The 16,700-nt window shown below is 45.2% G+C and overlaps 1 protein-coding gene across 2 annotated transcripts in view; it reads right to left on the bottom strand.

Annotated features, from left to right (window-relative positions):
* Positions 1–7,341: 7,341 nt before the first annotated feature.
* KCNQ2 (potassium voltage-gated channel subfamily Q member 2) overlaps positions 7,342–16,700 on the bottom strand; it is a 71,160-nt gene continuing 61,801 nt past the window's right edge. For both annotated transcript variants that reach the window (XM_066978251.1, XM_066978246.1), the window contains 2 exons: positions 14,351–14,386; positions 7,342–7,717 (listed from right to left, as the gene is read on the bottom strand). In XM_066978251.1, the coding sequence (XP_066834352.1) occupies positions 7,690–7,717; positions 14,351–14,386 (64 nt within the window). In that variant the 3' untranslated portion in view covers positions 7,342–7,689. The remainder of the gene's footprint in view (positions 7,718–14,350; positions 14,387–16,700) is intronic.

Raw genomic sequence — 16,700 nt, 5'->3', positions numbered from 1 at the left:
GGAGCCAGAACTGACAGGTATTTAGGATATTTGTTTCTGTGCCCCACCTTACTGCTCCAGAGAGGGTGATGTGCTGGAGATGTTGTTCTTCAGAGGTGAAGAGCAGGCCTGCACAGCTGCGATGCTGTTATGTTGGCATACGACTTCTGCACAGGGAACTCATTAAACGCTTTACAAAAAGCTTTGCAAAGAAAACAGCTACTTCAGCAACCCCAGACAAGGGGCAGGTCCCTGTGGTAAGGAGGGCACCAGCACTTGGGAGCCTTCTTCACAAGCCTCTGGTTGTCTGCCCACCTGTCCATGAAAAAGAAAGCTTGTTTTTCGGTGGTTTTTTTCCTCTTTTTTTTTGCCAACATTATTATAGATACCTTAGACAAAGGCAAGAGAAAATAACCTCTTTTTTCCTCTGTATAAGTCGCTGTGCCTTTTTTTTTTTCCCCGCTTAGCACAAACAGTGTCTTGCACAAAAATAAAAGCTAGAGCTCAAGGACTCACAAGAACAAGAATTTCCAGCTGTCTGATATCAATCTCATCAGCAACCACATCTGTGAGCTGCCTAAAAATTTCTGACTGCACTTCAACACAACTTCCTTAACCAGAAACGTTTTAAGACTTTTCCAAAACATTGCGAGCAGGAACCTGTGCATTGCCTTTGGCAGGCTGGCTGTATCAGGTGCCTTACCTGCAGGAGCCCCCAAACCACAGTTATGCTCAGTGATGGTCACTGGTTTCTTGTTATGCCCTTGATGTACCACAGCCTGCTAAAGGAAGTGCCTGGTTTATTTATTGGGATGTGAGCAGTGCTTGGGAGTGCTTCCCTCGTCCCACAAGCGGCGTTGCAGTGTCCCTTGGCACATCCCAGCTACGTGACACTTGCAAAGGACACCGAGTGTCCCCCATGGTGTGGATTAGGGAGCAGATCTGGGTGGGTATAACAAGGGACTCATCAGCACTTATAAACACAAGCAGCTCCAGTAGAGATTACCCACTGGGCAGCAGACAACCAAGAGACCTATTAATACAAAAACAGAGATCTGAACTCCATGTCCAAAGAGCTGAATAGGACAAAGAAACCCCTCCATGCACTCTGAAGCGAGTCTTCCCTCACGTTACAGCAAGTTCTGTTGCAGGCAATGCCCTCCTGCTCTGCTCCACAGCAGCTGGAGAAAATTGCTAGCCTATAATCAAGATATTTTTCACGTGCCTCCGATCGTTAAATAAATGTGAAGGTCACAGGGTTGTTTTCTCCCTTCCTCTTTGCAAAAATCCATTTTTATAGAGATCAATATCTGTAAAGACTGAAAGAAAAAACAGACTTTGAGAAGCAAACCTTAACTACTTGGAAGCAGGGCAAGAACATGATGCTCTCCAGCAGTATTTTATTTAGATATGGGGTTTATCATTGCAGACCAAGGCTGACTTCTCTTCCCTTCTGCAGCCAGCTCCTTTCTTTCAGTGTCTCTCATTTCCTCCCACTGCAGCATGAAGGTGAGTGGCGAATAAAGCTTAGCACCTGGCACATCCATTCCCCACATTTCAAAGGGGTTTTCTCCCTGCACTGTGTTTTCATCCCATCAGCTGGAACAGGCTGCTTTCTTATTACTGGAAGTCCTGGAAATAAAAATGAATGGGAAAGGTTCTTGCTTTCCTTTTTCTTCATCAAGTCTCCTCTTTTACAGGCAATGTAGTGAAAAGCCTATTTAAGATTTATTCTTAAAAAAAAAAAAAAATCACATGGCAGATAAAATTCCCAAATGCTGCTGATCTCTGTGTTAGTGATCCAGCACTTGGCTCTTATTCCTCCCTTCTCCAAGCTAAGTTTCTGTGCCGGACAGTGATCAGAGCCTTCCCACATCCCTGTGCTGTCCCTGTGCCTTGGTGCAAGCTCGCAGGGTGCTCTGCAGCGGGAGGAGGCAGCCTGAGAGCTGCAGAGGAGTGTGGAAAAGGGACCAGTGAGGATCTCCTTTTTCTGCAGAACAAGAGGTATTTACTCCCATTTTTGTAAAACTCCAACCTGTTAAAACTGCTTCTCTGGTGTTCCAGATAAAGCAACTTTGCCCACTTTGTAGCCAGCTCATTTTTATATCAAACACCATACCGATATCCATGGAGTAGCATCTTTTCAAGGGCCAGCCCCAGCCTCCCAACCCTCTCTCCATCAGGAGGAGATGAAGTAAATCAGCTCTCAGCCAGTCCCAGAGGCTTCCATGCCATGGTGGGAGATGAATTGCATCGTTGTCTTCTATGACTAATGCAGAGTAATCATACCAGGACTTTACGAAGCGCTATACATCTTCAAAGCTCTCTGTGTCCATTAGCTAAATAGCTCTACTCAGTGCAGGCAAAGAAGCAATAATGCAAGATGGGGAAAATAGTACATGTTTTCCTCCCTCTGAAACACACCTGAATCCACGCGGGAGCTTTGTTCCCTTTTCACAGGACTGTCCTAGTCTTTGGGTCCAGATGAGATGAGCACAGCCCCTGCTCTCTGCAGGGCACAACACAAGTGGGAGCAGGCAGGGCCTGTTTACCACCGCCACGCTAATGAATATCCCAAATTAACCAAGCCATGTGCTATCGGCTCTGGAAATAAAGCTCCTGCACCCTCTGCTGGGAGAGGGTCGCGGATGCACAGCCCTGACACCAATGCCACCCTGTCAAAGGAGATGAACGTAAAAACACTTGTTTTACCAGGAAAATACCGACTACCTACCAGGTAATTCACATCTGTGAGATTTTAGGGAGTGCTTTCAGAATGCTGCAGAAATCCCCATCCTGCAGACGGGCGAGCAAGGAGCCCTGAAGGCAGTGTGATGCATGAGGACAGGCTCAGGGTGGGCTCCTGAGGGGACGTCTCTGGCCACCAGCCCAGGGGCAACCCTTTTGGTGTGGGGCTGTCCATGAGGAGCCCCAGCCCGACCTCCTCCCCATGCCCGTGTTACCAACCTGAAGCCCATGCAAGCAAAGGGATGTGGCTGGAGCAGGACGAGGCGTGATGTGCAGCTGGCCCGCACACCACCCCTGAGCCAGGCCCGAGGAGCTCTTAGCCCCTCATTTTAGAAGCAGCTAGCTTGAAAATCAGCACAGACCTGTGCATGCCCCTGGGCTGCTGAGAGGGGTCATGCCTACGGCAGGGGCAGGAACTGGGTGGGCTTTTAAGGGCCCTGCCAGCCCAAAGCATCCCATAATTCTGTAATTGCGTTAATACTCAAGTCTTTTGTAGTTTCCCCACTCCCTTCATTACAAGAATACACGTTTTGCCCCGTTTAGGAACCCAGTCTCACTGAATGCCTTTATTTTTGCCAGCAATGCTGCTTCTCTTCTGCAAACAGTAAATTTGGTGGGAGACCTCCTAAAAGCAGGGGCAAGCCCAAACTGGGCGCGATCTCCTGCTTCTCCTCAGAAGAAGCAGCTCTGAGGTGGACGGTCATAAGAGGTGCTTTCCTGAGACTCCCTGGAAACTCCCCTGTGATTGTCCAACTGGTGGTTAATTAACATTACCGAGTAGCTATCTGCAGGTCTCTGGACTCTGATGGACACAGAGGTTTAGCTGCAAAAGACAGCAAATTAGTCTGCTCCTAATTAGGTGATGAGCTCTGCCGCTGCTTCCTAGCAGCCTTGAGGGATCCCCCGAGGAAATTCAGACTGCAGAACAGCAACGTGATTTCTCTGGCTGCTCAAACAAACGAGCGAAGAGGCTCACTAGCAGTGCTTCGTCCTGCTGTCAGCCCCCGGGAACGGGAGGCTCAGCGCCACGACTCCTCGCGGCAGCAGCAGGACGGGCTCGCTCTGCCACCTAGGGTCCAGGCTCTGCGGCCAGCTCCAGCACTCACTGCAGAGCAAACTCCAGCCCTGAGGAGTGCTCTCGATGCATGCAACGCACCCCGGTGTGCAGCTCCACGATGAGTTAACGCAGGTGGGTGTGAAGTGGTGCCACTGCCTGGCTTGCTGGGAGAGGGAGGCATCACCACCTCCATCGCTAAGAGAGCTGTTTTGTCTAGGGTGGCTTTTTTTTTTTATTTGCCATTTCAAACCCTTTCCACCCAAGGACAGCACGCATCTGTGCGTTTGCTCTTACAAAGCCCCTTTTGTGCATGGCAGGGAGCTGGGACTGCTCAGCACGCCGCTTTCCTGGCTTCTTCACACTGACTTGGTGCATGTTGTTTAACCACTTTTAATTAAAGTTGCCTTAATTCATTAATATTCACTGGCTCCTTCATGCTCTGATTTCAGTAAAAGCTTCAGCTGAGTCACAAGTTAAAAAAAAGCCACACATTTTAGCATTTGTCTTCTAAAGAAGAAATTAGGACATGAGGAGATGTAGGAACTTCATTTGTATCTTAGTGGGGAGAACCAGCCCCAAACCTACACATTGCTTTTGTGATTAAAAAGGAATTGAACAGACAATTTGTTTCAGCAACAAGAGACTCACAGCAGTGCTGAGCAGAGGGAGACAAAGAAACTACAAGTATTCCTACTCAGTTTAGGTACTCAAAAGTTGGAGTGATAATGTGTGTCAGTGTAGCTAAATCATTCGCTCAATAAAACATTAAAAAATATGTATAATTAAGAGGCCTGGTCATGGGAGAGTACCTGGTGTTTTGTAAAGAATGGCACTGACTCAGGTGAAGCTGACAAATTCCTGAAAACCAAGAAAGAAGAGCTGGGGAACATTTCCTTGTTTGATTTAACAGCTAAGTTCATTGCTTTAAAGCATAGCCACACAGGCTATCCAGTTATAACCACAAATCTCACCTGTGAATTGCCTCCTGTTAAGAGTCTATCAAGGGCAAGGAGATAAAAACTTGCTGATGAGTTTTGTGTGAAAGATCACGTTCAATGAAATCCTTATTCATGCCAAATTACATTAGCTTTTAAAGTGTGTCCCTTGCCCTCTTCCTCTTCCTTCCACTCCATTTGATGTCTGTCTTTCTGTTCAGCTATGCATTATTAACTTCCTTATAGAAAGTGGGAGTGCAGCTAGAAGAAAACAGCAACCACCTTTGCTAAGAAGGTTTTGCTTTCCAGAAAGATGCTTTATGTCACAAACCACCATTACGTTACTATTGATGGAAATAGGAGATTGCTGCCAAGAAGTCGATAGAGGGAAGTTGTGCTCCAGAGCAGTGATGGAGTAATGCTAAATGGACTGGTGAGATTTCATTCATGGTTCTGCCACTGAGTTATTGCACAGTTTCGGAAAGGAAAATTGAGTCCATCACATAACGGTAGTTTCTGCCTGGGGTTGGAAACCAAAGTGCTGGACTCAGGTGCATTAGTGGGATCAAAAGCCAAAGATGCCATTTTCACCTTAAAGTGCTTTAAGCTCTGTGCCCAAAATTAAGACTGACATAGCCCAGCCTGATTCTTCCTCTAGTGAGCAGTTGTACTTGCTCAGTAAGCAAGGAATAAATCTTTCTTTAACTGTTAAGAATAGCATATAGTTTAATTAGTCAGTGAATGAGGCACAGAGATACCAGCACTGGGATCTTGTTAGGAACAGAGCTTTAACCTTGGCTGAGTTCATGGCAATGAGTTCATCCTGGAGAATTTCATGCCCTGTAACTGCAGGTGTTTAAATAATGATGCTCATTTGGAAAAACAATTTTTACTTGTCTTCTCAAAACAGCTGCTTTTGGAGTCAGCAGGCTGTAAACTCACACAGGAGCACCCCTGAGTTACTGCAATGTCTTTGTGTTACTGGAGCTGTGAGGAGACCAGGTAGACATGCTCATATGATTGCCAGGACAATTGTAATCCTAAGGAACTTGGATGGTTTATGTTCCTGAGAACTTCTGCTAAGGCCCCAGCTTCTATTTCTGCCCCACAACAAGTGGCACTTACCACATCATGGGAAAGGATCCCGCTGCTTTTTCCTCCAGTCCAGGTGAGCAGGGTGCTGGATGCCAATAGCCAAGGACTAGCAATACCTCCTCCTGCACGCTCTGCCTTGTTGGTCTGCTGAATGCATGAACTGCTCCAAGGACTCCAGCCCTGCTGCTGCTTTGGGCACAAACCAGCTTCAGGTGCAAAGCAGAACTGCCCTGGTGGCAGTTGAGATCCCCACACGCAGCAAGGACAGGCTGGCACCGCAGGTACCACGTGTGCCACCAGCACCCCTCTTCCAGGGAGGAGTTTTCCACCTTCCCCAAAGGTGGGTTCCAGCACAGCCGCCCCTCCTCACTGTGATGGGGGCAGCATCTGAGCCCAGCCCACAGCAACCCGCAGGGTTTTTGAACAGTGCATGTGATGAGCAGCTGCAGGTGCTCTCTGATTATTTAAAGGGATGGTATAAATCCCCTGGACGCATATTGTTTGTGCAAACCTGCAGGAAGCACACTGTGTATACATTACAAGGTGTTTTTTTTTTTTGACTGCATCAGGGAAGAGGCTGGCGTTAAGCCTGTTCAGATGACAGGGGAATGTGATCTAGCAAGCTGAACATTTTCCTGTTATATCTCGCTGGTGAGAAACATGATGAGATAAAATATAGCGATGTTATTTAAGTAGACTTTAATTTGCCATATCATCTGAGAAATGCTCGCACCTGGGTTTCTGTAATAACTTCGGGGAGGGTGGGCGCTGCTAAAGGCTTGGAGCCAAGTCGTCCGGTGCAAGCAGGGGCTGCCGTGCCTGAAGCCAGCTGTTTGTTCTGCCAAGCTCCTTTCCCTGCCTCGTCCAAGTGACTGGCAGGCTTTTTAAAACCCAAGCACTCATTCCTCTTGATTCTCCTGCTTCATCTTTCTGGAAAAACATCAGTGTGGAGGGATGGATTTTTTTTTGTCTTTTCTCTTGCAAAATGAACCTGCTGTTTCATCAGCCAACCTTGCTGTGGAAAATACCATTAATCCATCCACTGTGTCCATAGGGAGAACACTCCAAAATCCAGCATGCGCTTTCTTAATTTAGGACTGATGCCTGCTAAGCAAGATAACTCATGAGACAGATAAAGGTGTCATTCGTTGGCTCTGAGCCTACTTTGATGACACCAGCCTCAATTTGAGCATGGTGATAAAAGGCTGGCATGGGGGGTGAACAGCTACAGGAACCATCCCTTATCTGTCAGAACATGGCTGATGTCAGGCTTTAAGAAAATCAATAATTTTAGAGGACTCCAAATGGCCAGTGTCCTTGTCTCTGAAGGTACTTGAAATTTATAAGCTTGATTATAGACATCAGAAAGAAGAGTATTGTCTACAGTTAGAAATAAGAGAGCGAAGTGTGAAGGTTTAATGCCAAGACCCTTGGTCACCATCTTGCACCTCCTGAATATTTCCTATATTAAAGATGTCACCAAGGCACTGAAAAACCACCAGAAACAAACAAATGAAGTAAACTGGAGAAGTGCAAAGAAAAATAAATGTGTATTTCATCTCATGAAGGTTAAATCATTAATCATTAATTCAGTATTTTTACTGAACGCAAATTTTCCATTCTGATGCTTTGAGGCTTAAATTAATGAGTGTGATTATTTAATTTTCCTCCATTTCCTTTCTGATTGCCACCGTCGCTGTTGTTTCTATCACACATATACAGTTTTGCAGCTGCCACAGTCATTCGTGTGAAGGTACACTCTGTGTCGTGCTCAGTGCTTCTGTGCAAAAGTCTGGGCTATGTTGCTCTTCCACAGTGCTAACGTAAAACCATCTCTGTCTGTGTCGTTCGGCTCCTAGCTGTTCCCTTAGAAAACTACAGGTCATTCCCTTGGCATCTGTCCCTATAAAATGTACATTGCACAAAGTCATGTTTGAAATGTACAGAGGAAATTACACATTCACCAAAAAAAAAAAAAAGTCCGATTGCTATATTACAAGAGAAAGTGTGTACCATTCAATACATACAAAATGTCTGAAAATCGTACATAAGTACCAAAGGCATTATGAGAGATTCTTTGGAGATGAAACAAAAGTGCAAAAAAGCCAAGGCAACAGAGCAAATTAAAGGAAGCAAAGCAGCAGCTGCCTTTGCTTTCTAAAGGACAACCAAACTTCAGTGCTCAACTGAGCCTGAGATTTTTACGAGCGGGAGGCGAGGGCGTGCAGCACCTGCACTCACGCCACGCGAGAACAGCCCATCCCAGCCCAAAATTCACCTCTTAGCTCATCATCAGGACAGGGGCATGAACCGTTTCTAGCCCAGTTAAAGCCAAATGAGCCCGATCCTGCTATAAACTGTGATAGTATTAGAGAAGCACGCTCCAGCAAGGAGCATATTATTTGCTTAGGAAAAAAAAAAAACATTCAGGACTTAAATGGCTCTTATAATTGATAACTTTGGAACTAGAGATGAATTTCAGGCTAAAGCAAGAATCGGATTACGATTTTTTGAGTGGCATTCAGCAGAATTTAACTGGAAAATTTAGCTCTTCCTGCTTATGTCTGATTTAGGTTAAACACTGAAGGATAAGTTCTACCCAATCTTGTATCTGTGAAAATAAGGGCAAATTTAAATCCTAGAGGGAGAATCTTTTGATGAGGTTGGTGAAACCTCAGTATAGGGGCAATCGGAATCTTCCTTTTTCATAAACAAACATATCAAAAGTTTTGTATTTGGTTTTACCTGCTCTCCCGCCACCAAAGAAAGAACTTTTCCCCTGTGCATCTTAGATGCAAAATTGTCTGCCTTAAGGCTTGTATGTGCACGTGTCTGTACACACCTACACATACAGCAATATGCACGTGCACGTGTGCAAACAGCATGCACGCTTTTGCAGCCAAAGTCGTGTTGTCCTTTTATCTTGCGCGTTATGGCGAATTGTGAACTTCATTCAACCTGTACAGAATTTACAGTTCAGATGAACAGCAATGAACAATATATAGAAATGCAGCAGTTAAGTATTTTAGGGCTGTGTGTTTTTGTTTTGCTCTGGTAGTTTTTAAGTAACATTGCAGAAACAATCTTTTTTATTTTAGCTTCCTGGTAAAATCTGGTTAAAGAAGCATTCAAATGCAGTGCGTTTCTTCACAGGATCTTCGTTTTCCTCTTGTCCCAGTTATGTTGAGTCACACCACTAAACAGGCAGGTAACGCTTTGTTTGGTGTCTCTTCAACACACATAGGCTCATTCACGTAAGGATACCTATCAGCATTTGGCATGTAATGTGCAATCTGTGTGCAGAATATGTGGATACCGTGCCAAAGTGACACCAAGCAAGATAAATTTCATAAATACAATGGCTATACTGGAGAAACAGGAGTACAGTTTTAGTGTACGGGGCATTGCTGTATAAGAACAGTGGCACCCACCTATAGGAATTACTGATAAAAGAATAAAACATTTATGAGAATAATTTATTGAATCTCCTAAAGCATTTGATATAGCTTGCAGCAACTGCAACTATGTTTAAAATCTGCTCTTGAGTTAATTAATCACCAGCTGCATCTTGTTTTGCCTCTGTTGTTCCTGAAAGTCTCAGGTTCTCTACATAGGTATGTGATTTTTTGGAGGAAAAAAAAAAAAAAAAGGAAGAAAATTCCTAATTCAGATTTTAGTGTATGGGGTCAGGTAGTGGGGAAAAGTAACCACTGCAGAATGGTCCACGTCCTGCCTGCTGACAGGAGCAACTTCAGCTCCAGGAAGGTGCTGGACCAGTGTGGGTAGCCAGGCAGGACAAAAGAGACCTGGCACCAGCTTTGATGACTTTTTCAGGCTATCAGCAAGGACTGAACTCAATGTCTACAGAGATGTTAGAGGAATGAGCCCTCTGCATTCCCATCTGTAAAAAAATGCCCTTCATGAGCATCACTGCACATGTGAAATACCGGGTCATGGTCATTGTGTGTTACAGTGAAATGCTGCTTCTACTAATGGGAAGTGCCCATGGCATGCTAAAATGTGGAGGGGTTTTCTCATCTGGGCTTGCAAGGTTTGTGCCAGCCTTTTCTTGTGTGCAGTGGGAAGGAGGGAGCTTACCCCAGCATCCACAGTCAGCAGTGTCAAATGGAGCTGAAATTCCAGGGGAGGCTTCACCGGCAGCGTGACATTCAGCTCTAATTTTGGGCCAGAACCGTCTCAAATAGAGTTTGGCATGGTTTGTACCTGAAACCATTAGCCCTGCCCTAACGTTATAGGCATAGCTGCAGGTGAAATCTAGCCTGAGCTTGGCACTGAGTTTCTGAAAGCTTTGCAGCTGCAGTTAGCTCAAGTTTCTCAGGACTAGGCAAAGAGATGCTGCTTGAACAATTAATCTGAGGCTGTATTTACAGAAATCAGGAGAAGGGAAGATGCTCTCAGGTTCGCTGGCAGCTTTGGAAATAGCACAGCTTGGACTAGCTGCTTTCTGTGTCTCCCTCTCACCAAGTTGGAGCGTGGCAGGCAAAGCCACACACATGCACTGCTGGAGGAGACCAGAGTCTGGAAGGCAGCTCTTGCTTCAGGGACCAAAAGCATCGACACTGTTAGTCTGTGAGCTCTTCTCTGAAATGTTCAACTTGCCATGAAAACCAGAACTCAACCCCCATCCCTACTTCACTGCAATTGTCTCTAGCCAAAGGGACAAACCCTGACGAGGTACTGTCCAGAGGGGCAAAACAGACCCCATCCATCCCTGCGCTGGAGGCTCCAGCAGAACAAACCAGGGATGTGTTGAGGCCATGGTGGCTCAACAGGGAAGCAAATAAATTGCCAAGAAAAATACAAAACTGTCATGCTAACAAGACATAAAGACTCTCTGGGGCATCTAGAGATGCCAGGCCGAAAGAAAGCCTTGGAGCAGAGTTCTGGCATTACATGTTCGCTTGTACATGGTCTGGACAAGGAAGGTGAGGACACAGGACCAGTGTCAAACTAGATTGCGGCAGCAGCACAAGAGACACAAAAGACTGCAAAAACAGCAATGTGGGCAAATCCTGAAGGCCTTGTGATTCTGCTAACACAGCGGGGAGAAGAGTGGCAAAACTTTTATGGCAACAGGGAGGAAGCTCAGTGCCCCTCCACAAGGAGAGGAAGAGATGCTTCCATGAAGTACGGATATGGCACAGCTGCAGGGTCCCCAAGATCCCCGAGTGTTGTAGACAAGCATGGATAAAATCTCCAAAGAGGGTTTCCAAAGTCTGGGAGTCACATCCCCCTGCCCCTTGGACTGGGCTGTGGGCACAAATGCACACGTACACCAGAGCTGGGTGCAGGTGAGAGAGCCCTATGGGAATTAGAAATATGGCAAGTCCCAAATGTGTGGGATCTAATGGCATCTCTTAAATGAAGGCCAGGTCCCTGCCCTTGGCATCGCCTGCGCTGCTCTCCCTGCTCCTCCAGCCTCTCGAGAAAGCGTATCTGAGATGCTCTTCTTCCGAGGCATCTGGGAGGAAAGGAGCTTGTTATGTGCAGCCAATGCAACTCACATTATTTTCTTATTTTCTCCCCATGTACACATTTCAATGAACCACAGGCGACAAACGTGGTTTTTACCCCTTATTAACAAGTAGTAGAAGTGGAGTTTGTGCATGCTGTATCACAGGGACGGGACAATGATCGGTCGCAGCATGAAAGACACTTGGTATATCAGTGTTACCTACAGAAGCACCGCAGCACCCTACGTGATGGGTCTCTGGGAGGGTGGCGTCTCCCCAAAGTGATACTTTTGGCAATGTGACTTCTTCAGGTACTACAGCAATCTGGGAGTGCAGATACAGCTGGAGCGTATTGCTGTCTACTCATCTCAGGCTGCATGCAGTAGCAGGCAAAATTGAGAGTACAGTCAGTGAGATAGTCTGGAAAGCACATTCGTACATTAAAAAGGACTCGGCTGCTCCTCCTGCAGCAGCCGCTCCTTGCTGCTACCTAAATTACAAGCGTGATTAATACTGTATCAAAACATGTGTAATCCCTCTCCCTCTAGACACTAATATAAGGCAAGCAGTATTGTGTCACTGGGGCATCAAACACTAAGGATATACTAAAGAAGATTCCTATGCATTATTATTATCATTATTATTTAAAAAACCCTATTGTTATTGTTTAAAAAACAACCAACCCACAGCCTTGCCCTAAGCAGCTTTTGCGCTGCGACGCAGAAAAGTTTGTGTGCTAAAAGCAAGAGTTTGCTTTTACACTGCCATGCCACATCCCTCCACGTCGCAGCCTCAATGTTACGTGCAGGTGAAGGAGCTTTTGTATCTGATTTCCTTGTTCCTGGTTCATGGAAAGGAAGCTGACCAAAACAGAAAATGCTGACCCAAAAGGGGGAGAGGGTGCGGGAGGAAGAGCGGACACGGTCAAGGCTTGGAGCACTGCTGGCACAAGGAGGAAAGGACAGAGGCGAGTGGCTCGCTCAACCTGAAGGCTCACACGAGCGTGGATGGAGAAACAGAAAGACTCAGCCTGCTCCTGGGCTTTGTAATGGGATCTTGATAAAATTCTTGACACTACAGGTATTTATATGGGATAACTCATATATATTCCTAAGGAATTTCTTCTTAGGGGAGTCCTGAAGCAAGCCAGTATCATCTCCTGCTCTCCTGTAAGATGAATTTTTCACAAGGCCATAGCAGTTGCTGTTCAGGCAAGAGGAAGCCTTTCTGGGTGAGAAACAAGAAAATCCTACTTCACACCACCATCTGAACACCCAGCTGGAGCCTGGCTGGCCCCGACGAGGTGACTGCGCCCATGGGTACCTGCTGGTTCAACCTGACCCTGGATTCCTCCTCTGGCCTCTTCAGGATAGAAACTCCAGTTTGTCTTTTAATGCTTTCATTTTGTTTTTAGCAATAATGTTGCTGCAATCATAATGGTCTGAGGATATAAGGGAAATGAGGTTTGCAATAGCTCCCTCCTGAGAAATATATGAACAAATATGTTTTTCCTTTCTCTTGGGTAACTGTTAGGAGGGGAGCACTTGTATCTGCAGCGATACTCTGGCTTCTCAGGTAGATTATACAAACTTGTTCTAAAAATTCACATAATTTAAAATCTTAAAAATCAATTAAAAGTGTAAAAATAGACCTATTTATCTGTAAATAGCAATGGCCCTGCAGGATTTAATTGGATTTATTAAGCAGCGTTTGAAACAAAATACATTTTTAGAAAACCTGATCTGTCGCATAGTCTGTCTAAAGAAAAGTAATGGCTTTCTGAGCTGAACAAGAGTTTTTTTTCAATGAGTTCCTTGATATATCTGTTTTAAAAATTACTGATAAGAAAATGAGTCAACAAGGAAATTCACATACAAAATCTGCACTTGAGTAACATTAAAGTCTCTTCCCAAATGTTGGGAAATTGGACTTATGGCTAGTGCTTTGTTCTCATGTCTCAGGGTCACGTTATGAAAGGCCGCCTGCACAGAGCTTGCAACATCTCCGGCCACATCTCCTCTTCAGAGACACGACCTCCTCAGACAACGTGAACTCATGCTTGGACTTGAAGCACCCAAAAACTGACTGGGACTTCAGGTCCCGGTCTCAGGGGTTGCCCCATCCCACAGGCAGGGTAGTCTGTAGTATTTTACCCAGACGAGATTTTAAAAAAAAAAAAAGTCCAGAAGTTTCTCGGAGACCAGATTCTGGGCTCTGGTTCAAGGCCACAGCTTCACCTCCTGCATCTCGAAAGCAGGCTCTGTGCACATGCGGGCACCGACACCCCTGGAGCAGTTCAAGACGGCCTGCTGGAAATTTGGCCTTCACGTGTTCTTCAGCTCTCCTGTGTCCACACTTGGCATGGTCTAAAACTTGTTTCGGTCCTTCAGTGTCTGCCAAAAAATAGGGAACCAGACACGGCAGGAACAGGGGAGCAAAGACCAGCCCAAGAGAGGCTCAGCAGAAGGACAAAGTTGGCCTGCACATCTTTTTAAAGGTCTTTATCACCAGAACTGCCTTATTAGCAAAACATAAACAAACTGTTTGCTTCTAAGCTAGTGGTTAAGACTTTTGGGAGGGAGATTATCGCCAGGAGTGTGTGATATGGTCATGGGGAAATTGAGGGACTGAAATTGAAGACTTTGCAGGGAGTATTGGACTATGATTTAGAACAGGAATAAAATGATTTTTGTTGATAAGGAACAAAATCTTGAGTTAGAGCAGGCTCTGCTCCTATTCACACAGGCCCGAATTAATTCTGGTATAATTTAACCCAAAAATCCAGGTCAAGCCTTTTTTCCTGGATGAATAAGAGGTGGTGATTTATGGCATGGCTGTGGATGGGGCAGGGGGGGTCAGAATTTCTTTGAAATGATGCTGTGGATAAGGGTGCAATATTGCATATCTCTTCCAAACGATTCTCTATGCAATTTGTAGCAGCAAGATGCAATCTGTGCTGCACAGATGTAAAACCCATTTTCTGTTATCATGTGGGACAAATCTAACACCTTTTTAAATCTACAAGTCAGGAGATCTTTATAAACTTTAGTGTAGTAACTTACTTGAAGAGGGAAAACACAATTCTTCCTATGCAGTCCCTAAAGGAGGCAAAAGATAGACAGATTTCAGCATGTGGAAAACTCGGAGGACACAGTGGAACTGCTTCTCAGGACACACTGGCATTATATGTGTTCAAGGGTGTAACGTCAGCTGGGCAAGAGAAAAGGGTTTTGCAGTAAGAACTGGGAAATGCACATTCAAAATAGAGCCAATAAAGCTTCAAATTTCAGACACGATGAAAATTATATCCCACATATATTGTGCCTTCATGTCCTGTTGACTTTGCCTCTTATATTAAAGACAAGGCATTTACCTTCATGGTAATAGGATGGCACAACATCATCCTCATCCTCATCTGCAGCTTCTGCCTTTATATTGTACAGTTACGTGCCAAATTTCCAGCAGGCCTTAAAAAGTAGTTGCAAAAATATAAAAAATAAATAAAATAAAATAAAATAAAATAAAATAAAATAAAATAAAATAAAATAAAATAAAATAGAGATAACAGATGTTTGTAATCTCTGATTTAGAGAAAATTCACAGCAAACAGGCAGGCTGGACCAATGTTGATTTTTGCCTCACCCAGTGCCATTTCCGTTCTTGTGGTCACTAGAAAAGACATGCCTCCAAGTCTGATGTGGGACCTGCTGACATTTCTTGTTCTACCAGAAGGTATCTAATTTTGCAACATGCCAAGGGCAAATCTGCACAATTTACAGCCATTTTGCCCTCAAAGACGAAAGGTCTCAGTACTGAAGTCAAGGACATCACTGGGTTCACTTTGCACAAAGAAATCCAGAGCCAAAAGGAGTCTGGGAACAAAAGCAGAGAGGGAAAAACTGCAGAAGGAAAAGGATCAAGTTGGAAGGGAGGGAAATAGCAAGGCTGGAAATCAAAGTTCCCTCTAAGAAAAATGTTTTTTCCCTTCTGAATGACAAAAAATGGCAGAAAAAATTGTGCAGAGCCTTTCCCCACTCCTCAATCCCATGTGAAGACCTGTGTGTTAGGCCTGAGCACTAGCAAAAGGATGGTTTTATTTCATGTCTGCAAGCTCTCATACTGCTCCCATATCTTCTCTAGGGCCAAAATAGTCCTGGGTCTCCCCTGGTTGCTGCTAAACAAACGGGAGGAGAGAAGGCTGTGATTCTCCCTTCTGCCCAAACAAGTTCAGCCTCTCAAAGGCCATGCAGAAATGAAGCTGTCACCTAAATATCCTTAACAAGCTTTTGGTACACACGGGAGAGATGGGGTTTGAAATTGCAGATACAGCCCTGACTCTTGCAGAAAACACACATGAGATTTGGGCTGTAGGTGCACGGGAGGGTTCAGAGGCACAACACTGGCCATGGTGTCCCAGCCTTGGAGATGGATCCCACAATACACTTTGTCTGATCCATCCCCTTGCAAAATAAATAAAAAATAAAAAATCTCTATCCATGTAAAAGATCACTTGGTGGCTTTGTTTTGGTCCCAAAAGCAACTCTGAGCATCACTTTTCCCCTTGCCTTCCCCCAGCTGAACGCACTGCTGAGGTTCCTGATAGCAACACAATGGTCTTTCCAAGACAAACAAAACCAGCAAAATGGGACAGACTTGGATTGGCACAACTTGTGGGCACACACAGAGAAGAGGCTTCTGAAAGATCGTGAAGAAATGAAGAAGTACCTCTTAACTCAGCTTGAGGGATCCAAACAACCCAACGATGTCCAGAGGACACGGGTGTGCGATTCGTGGCAGGGCAGAAGAGGAAGGGGAAGATTTTCATGGGGCTTAGTGTGTGCAAAAGTGTTCAGGCACAATGCAAACTTTAAGAAAAGGGCCCAACTCTGGCCAACAGGGCTTCAAAAGGATGGAGCTCAGCACGTAACTCACAGCAACACGGGGACCACAGCATCTTGTATATCCGCCCTCTCCTTTCGGGCTGGTGCTGCTGGGACTCCAGCACAGCACTGCTGGCCATGAGAACGGCTCCACATCACGGCAGCCCTCCTGAGGGGTTGTCTTTGATTTGCCTTTGCTTCCAAAGCATCTCCAGGTCATGTCAACAGGAGGAGAGATAATTAAATATAATACATGGTTTAAAATACAAAATTCCAGCCACATAGTCTCTTGTCCTCTTTCTCTGTCTCATTTCTCTGCTCTCTGGGTTTTCTCAGAAATATGTATGAAATATGAGCATGCAAGCTCTTATTTCTGAGTTTTTCGGTTTCCTAAGCTGTTTGACAAGGACAATTTCCAAACCATTCTGGTTCAGAACCTGTCCCGCTCTGAGGCCGTGTCTTCTGATCATGCAAATATTCCAGCCCCTATCCCTCTCCTCCAGAGGCCTACGCAACATTTCCATGTATTATA

This window comes from Anser cygnoides, chromosome 16 (genome assembly GCF_040182565.1).
Source record: "Anser cygnoides isolate HZ-2024a breed goose chromosome 16, Taihu_goose_T2T_genome, whole genome shotgun sequence".
NCBI classification, from domain to species: domain Eukaryota; kingdom Metazoa; phylum Chordata; class Aves; order Anseriformes; family Anatidae; genus Anser; species Anser cygnoides.
This window is presented reverse-complemented; position numbering and strand designations above follow the sequence as displayed.